This window comes from Lissotriton helveticus, chromosome 11 (assembly GCF_964261635.1).
Source record: "Lissotriton helveticus chromosome 11, aLisHel1.1, whole genome shotgun sequence".
Classification (NCBI taxonomy): Eukaryota; Metazoa; Chordata; class Amphibia; order Caudata; family Salamandridae; genus Lissotriton; species Lissotriton helveticus.
In genome coordinates, this window is record NC_136072.1 from 43,747,774 (window position 1) to 43,753,773 (window position 6,000).

At 40.6% G+C, this 6,000-nt stretch overlaps 1 protein-coding gene across 2 annotated transcripts in view; it reads left to right on the plus strand.

Moving 5' to 3' along the window:
• Positions 1 to 5,291, plus strand: part of FYTTD1 (forty-two-three domain containing 1) — a 131,851-nt gene extending 126,560 nt beyond the window's left edge. For both annotated transcript variants that reach the window (XM_078666136.1, XM_078666137.1), the window contains one exon: positions 2,587 to 5,291. In XM_078666136.1, coding sequence (XP_078522262.1) covers positions 2,587 to 2,682 — 96 coding nt within the window. In that variant the 3' untranslated portion in view covers positions 2,683 to 5,291. The remainder of the gene's footprint in view (positions 1 to 2,586) is intronic.
• Positions 5,292 to 6,000: the final 709 nt, after the last annotated feature.

Here is a 6,000-nt window from a genome sequence, read left to right on the forward strand (position 1 = left end):
TTTACATTATTGGACAATAGGATTTGAAAGACCAAGTCAATTTCAGGATGTGTTGCAGTAGAACTCAGTATTAAGGGCCAGCGTTGCAGGGTTGAAATCTGACAAGGGCCATAAAAGTCCAATTCTGCTCAGTCGCTGCAATGAACCGCCTATAATAATAGCTGGACTATTTAGAGGGCACATTGAAGACTGCAAACACCTTCATCTTTTGGGCACCCCTGATATAGACATGTCTTAGAATGCTCTCACCCAAATAATTCAGATGTTTTTGGAGCAGGAGATTCACTCATCGTAGCTCCCAGAATATGTCACAAAATGCTAAATTTACAGCTGACCAACTAGGCCCGAAAGTACCTTTACAGCCGCAAAGGTATGGTGATACCAGAATTGGGTAATCCCACTGAAACAGTGCTGGGGTAGCATCACCCTAAAAAAGGAGAAACGCCACATTATGTTGAAGTTAAGTTATGTTGTAATCTTTGAAACTTGAGGCATCACTGTGACACGCTGTAAAACTCAGTGAAGACCCATTTTTTGCTGAAGGCACGTCAAAGTGAACCAGAGGCACTGACCGAGAATGGCTTCACTTGCGCCCATTCTAAATTACTTATCTGTAGGATCCAGGCATGAAAGTTCTGCTCCTGTCCTTGAGGTTTTGCACTCTGGATTTTGTTTTTGGGACTTGGGTCTAGTAGTGATTTCCCCCACCTTCTATTTCAGACACAACCCCTCCCACGCCACCCCACGCCCCACCACCCTCCAGGTTTGGTACGTTGGAGGGGAGGGGGAAGGACCGTTTCATAAGTCAGGGGTACATCACAAGAAGAAATTTCTGCTTGATTAGATCAGGACATGTTTGTTTATTATGAGATATCCAAGCAATACGTTCCGTTAATGTTTGAACCCAAAATGTCATGTATTTGCTGAGACGGGCCAAAGTCCCAGTGAAATGCATCAGCCCACAAGTGACAATACTTTGCCCACTGTGAAGTCTTTTTTGGACGTTTTTGAGCATTAAATGAGCGATATACTATTGATTCCTTGCTCATGTCTGTGGCTTACCTCGTTTGATGAATTGTTAGAAGAGTGAATGGGACTCAAAAGTTAATTTCACTCATTTTGGGTGTCCTTTGTGATATTTTACCAGGGCAAATGCTGTGATACCTGGCTTTGTAAGCACTTGAGCAATTTTCTTCATTTGGGTAGTAGTTGATTAGTCTGATGGATTGTCATGAGTACTTTTTAGTTTTGTGTAATTTGAGTACACAATAAGATTACAACCAGTTTTAAGACCACAGCATTTGCAAAACACAGAAGGTGTGCTGTCCTCAGTGGCTGGCGGGACCTCATTCTGAGCTCAAACCAGCTCACAATGCATCATCAGATGGTGTATCCTTGGAAGTGCAAACTATCTCTCTTCTACAGTTTGGTTTGTTGCTGCTGGATCCTCTTGTTGGTGCAGCTGGTTCAACCGGGACATCGGTCGCAGCCCCTGAACGACAGACCACCACAGGGCTTGACTGTGTAACTGCAAGACCTGTCTGAGCACAAGGTTTTTCCATACTCCATGAAAACCCCACATCGTGTTTTATGAATATTCACGCTCTTTTGTTCGGACTGTCCCCCTCGAGCACGCAAGATAACTCCATTCAGTTTAAAAGTGTTTGTGCTTCCTCTTCCCCTAGTAACTCTTTACCCAGTCCTTGTGCCTGTAACTGGTTTTGTTTCATGATGATGGACAAACCATATCTATACTTGTTTAATACCTGGTCAGTCATTAACGACCACTCACTTCTCTGGTGCAACCTGCACTATACAAATCCTTATGCTGTTCTATTTCCAAGGACAATTGTAACTCTACACTTGCACAGGAAATGTTGTGAAACAAATATTCTTACTAGTGACCTGGCTGCCTTCTGTAATTCTTAACGAGGCCTTGCATTTTCCGTCTCCCTCTTTCAATTTATGTTTTTAACTTTGTTTCTTGTTAGCGTGTTTACCACAGTTCATTTCTTGTAGGGTGCCTCACATCGTTTGGCTTTCTAGCACCTAAATGCCACACTGGATATTTCTTTAATCACATTTGCCAATTTCCACTTATCATTGCTTGTTTTGTCAAACTGCATCTTGAACCCTGGCTGCAGCTAACAAAATTCTGTATTTGCTGTGTGTTCTGAATTGAATGACATTTCATTTTCTATGTCTCTATCTGGAATATTTGATATTTGAGGGAGATTTTCTTGGGTCATGAATGTGCACTAATGTGTTCAGCATAGCTCTGAGGTACCGCTTATACAGCGGCGTTGGTAGTGTCCGCTCCTCTCGGAATGTCTATTAAGAGTAATGCATGTGCATGATTATTTGCTAACCTTTGACTGAGTTCTACAGTCTGTTCCATACTGGTTACCTCTGCGGCCTTTACCCTTGGAGTTGAACATCTTGGCTAGGATAGATTTAGCTTTGCCTGCTTTCTATACTGTATATAGTGCTGTTTATTGTTTTGAGAAATGACCAGTCCTTTAAGATATTCTTCTTACTTGATGGAAATTCTGTGTATTATAATAAATAAATATTTTTGTTTTTCAGACTGGAATAACGTTGAACGAACGGTTCCGAATCCTGAAAGAGCAAAGAATTACCTTGAGTCCGAGCAAAGGAACCAGATTTGTCACTGTGGGATAGCATCATTTTTTGCCTTTTTTGGGGGGGCTTGAAGGAGCTGAGGATGCCAGAAGATTGGGATAATACAGACTTTGCCAATCTTTGTTTTTTGAATTGTTGACCAGAGCGCCGCAACCAGAGGATACGGCGGACTTACGGAAACACGAGCTCCGCACAAGCAGTTTTCTGTGAAAGTGCACACGGAACATTTTTTTTGTAATTGTTTTTACTCTTGGATTGTTGAAAATATTGAGGGCCACCTTGAAAGGGAATGGGGGGGTTGACGCTGCAAAAATAAATCATGTAGCATCAGTGCAATTTGTTCTGAAAAGTACATTTTTATTAAATCCGCACCATAATGTCATGCAGAGAAACCGCTATATCTGCCAGAAAGATTCCTCATTTTTATATTTTCAGGATAGCTGAAGCCCATCCTCTTTCCTTATTAAAAAGGGAATGCAAAATGTGATGTTTCCCCCCTCTTCTTTTTGGAGTCCTGAATTTGTGGGTAGGAAGTCACTTGTTGATATCCCAGCAGGTGTGAACCGTGAAACAGCATGGAATGAAGACAAGGAAGCGATCTATTTTTCCGATTTGAAGGGGCAATTCTCTCCATTCCTACGAAAGATGTGGATTATTTGAATTTCACATACGCAAAGATGGGGGTTTCAGACCAGGAGTCTGGTTGCAGTAGTGCCAATGATGCCAACAAAACATGCCTCAAGTCCATCTCCTAAGATTTGAGATATGTTCTACATGTTAAAGATGTGTCCTTCAATTCTAATGTTTTTCTTTACAAAACAGATTATAATCCAATACTTCTGTGCTGTGCCCTGCAGGTCCTTCTGTTGCTCAGTAAAAGTATAAACCAGTTCTAGTGGACTGAATGGTTGAGAGGATTTATATTTGCCTTACCTAGCCTTATTTTCCACCTCTATGCGGTTCTGTGAAATAAAAACAAGTCACAAACGTGTGTGTAATTGGTCAGAAATGTTAGGTCAGACATAGCCACGGAGCAATGCCTTTTGATCGTTAATAAGCCAGCCTGTGTACCTGCAGTGCCATCATGTTTGCTGGTTTCTACGTATGTGGTCGGTTTTGGCAGTTGTGCATGTTTATGGCATTGGTTGACATCTCTGTAACAGCATGCCTAGTCTCTGGTAGGGGGGGGAGTGGTTTGAAAACCACCTCAGGGGTGGGAAGGTGACCGGCTTCCTTCCGCTCTTTGTGCTGTAAAAGCTAGTGTGCACTTCAGGATAGACACTATGATTATGTGTAAGCAACAGTATCAGTTACAAATGGTGCAAGTTTGTAATGATATTGTTCTGTGCTTCCTCAGACTGGTTAGGCAGAGTTAGCCATTGAAAGTGGCTGGTATTTTGAGCTTTCTTTGGCTTGGTAACTGGTAGTTAGTGGATGATAGTTGCTAGTGCCTGAAGCAATTACTACTTGATGCCTATGTAAACTGATTACCTAACCTTTGCTTCACTGTTACTGTTCGAACTTCTTTGTAATCCACACTGTGCGTGCCGTCCTACCGAGTCACACTTTAACTGCCTAAGATGTGGACCGCAACACTCGAACAAAGGGGACATTTCAGGTTTTATAAATTACTGGGCAATACGAAATCTGTGAAAGTAAGCGGCAGTGAATCCCTTCCGATGAGATTTATTTTTTCGAGTTACCCGATTTTTTTTTTTTAGTTTTTTTGTTTTTTTTTTTTCTTTCACGTTCCGGGCCCTGTGAATTCTGTGACAAAGTTAAAAAATATTGTTTGAGGCCGATACAAATGTGTAATCTCCAAAATGTCCCAGTGTTTTAATTAAATGGAGAGCCTTACAACTGGTGTGTCCAGATATTGGATCGTTGAATCGAAGCGCTGGATTTTAGTAAAACAAATTTACATTTTGTTTAATACAAGCCTTTTTCAACCATAAACCACTTTAGGTTGGTATAAAATTGTGGAAAAACCATACTATATTTTGGAATCATGCCTTGTGAAAGATAACTCTCGCATGCACCTAGGAACACTTCAAAATTAACATAAATTGTACATATTAATTTCTTTATCACTTACTAAAGGGTCATCCCTGTTGTCAAGCATTTTGACTGTTGCTTAAGTGATTCCCTGCAAAGGTCTAAATGGGGTGATTTTTTGTGGTCGGGATGGCTCTGTTTGTAGAGCACAATTGGCAGACATGTTATTTCCCTGAAAAGCAATGTACAGCTGTTGATGAAAAGATGTGATGTCCTGGTTTTTAGTTTGTATTTCATTTGTTTCACAGGTCACCTGTGTTTTAGCGCACTGACTGATACAAAATAAGCGAGGAATCCATTTAATACACCCATCATCGCCTGCCTCAGTAGTTGTGTTGTGTGTTAAGGAATTTTAGTTTGATGATGGAATGTTGCATTGGCTGCTCTGTACACTGCGTTTGAAATAGGTGGTCCGTTCTGGTAGTTTCTTTCATGGAGGTTGATGCCAAACAATTGATGCACTGCATCGCAAGATGAACGTTTGTATTTAAAAAGAGGAATCTTTACATTGTAACTTTTGGTATTTTTTTGAAGAAAAAAAGTTGGATCTCAATCCGTTTTAAGAGATTTTTTAAAATAAAAATTTACAGGTTTTTGTGTTTTGTCTTTTTTTTTTTTAATTGTGATATGTTTTAAGTATTTAATTTGGGGGTTTGTGGTGTTGGCTGATAATTTGTTTTGCTCTAAATCCTAGTTACAACTTTTAATAACCACTTTACCTTTTACATTTTTGTGTATTTTCTACTAGCAAGCAACTATTACATTAGTGTTGAGTGGGACCGGAGGTCATACCTTATAGTACACTTCAATTATCTTAACTCTGCAAAGATTTGCCTACACTTTTATGCATTATGGCACACTGATTCTCATGTGTGAAAATGATCCTTGTCTCTGAATGGTTGGTTCCTCTCACAGTACAAAGTAATCGCCCTGGGTCTGCGTCGTAGGATTCTCACTTTCCCACACGCTGGTATCCCGGGAACATAATAAATATAGAATTATTGGGGGAGTAGATAATGGGGGGTTGGGTGTTCTGACTGTGGCAGTAGATGATGAGCAGTCTGGTGACACCTCCGTAACTCTGTGCTGGGCCAGCTTTAACTGCATTTCTATCTGCAGAAAAATGCAGGAATATAAATAAGATACCAGACCTATAGGAGGGAGAGCCAACAATTTACCAGGGGGAGTTGAGCCAAGCGTCTGGCTTGGTCTTAGAGCCTGTGCACGAGCGGAGCCCTGAAAATAGTTACCATGTAATTCATACAACAAACATCACATAAAATATGATAGTCTCTTCAAAAT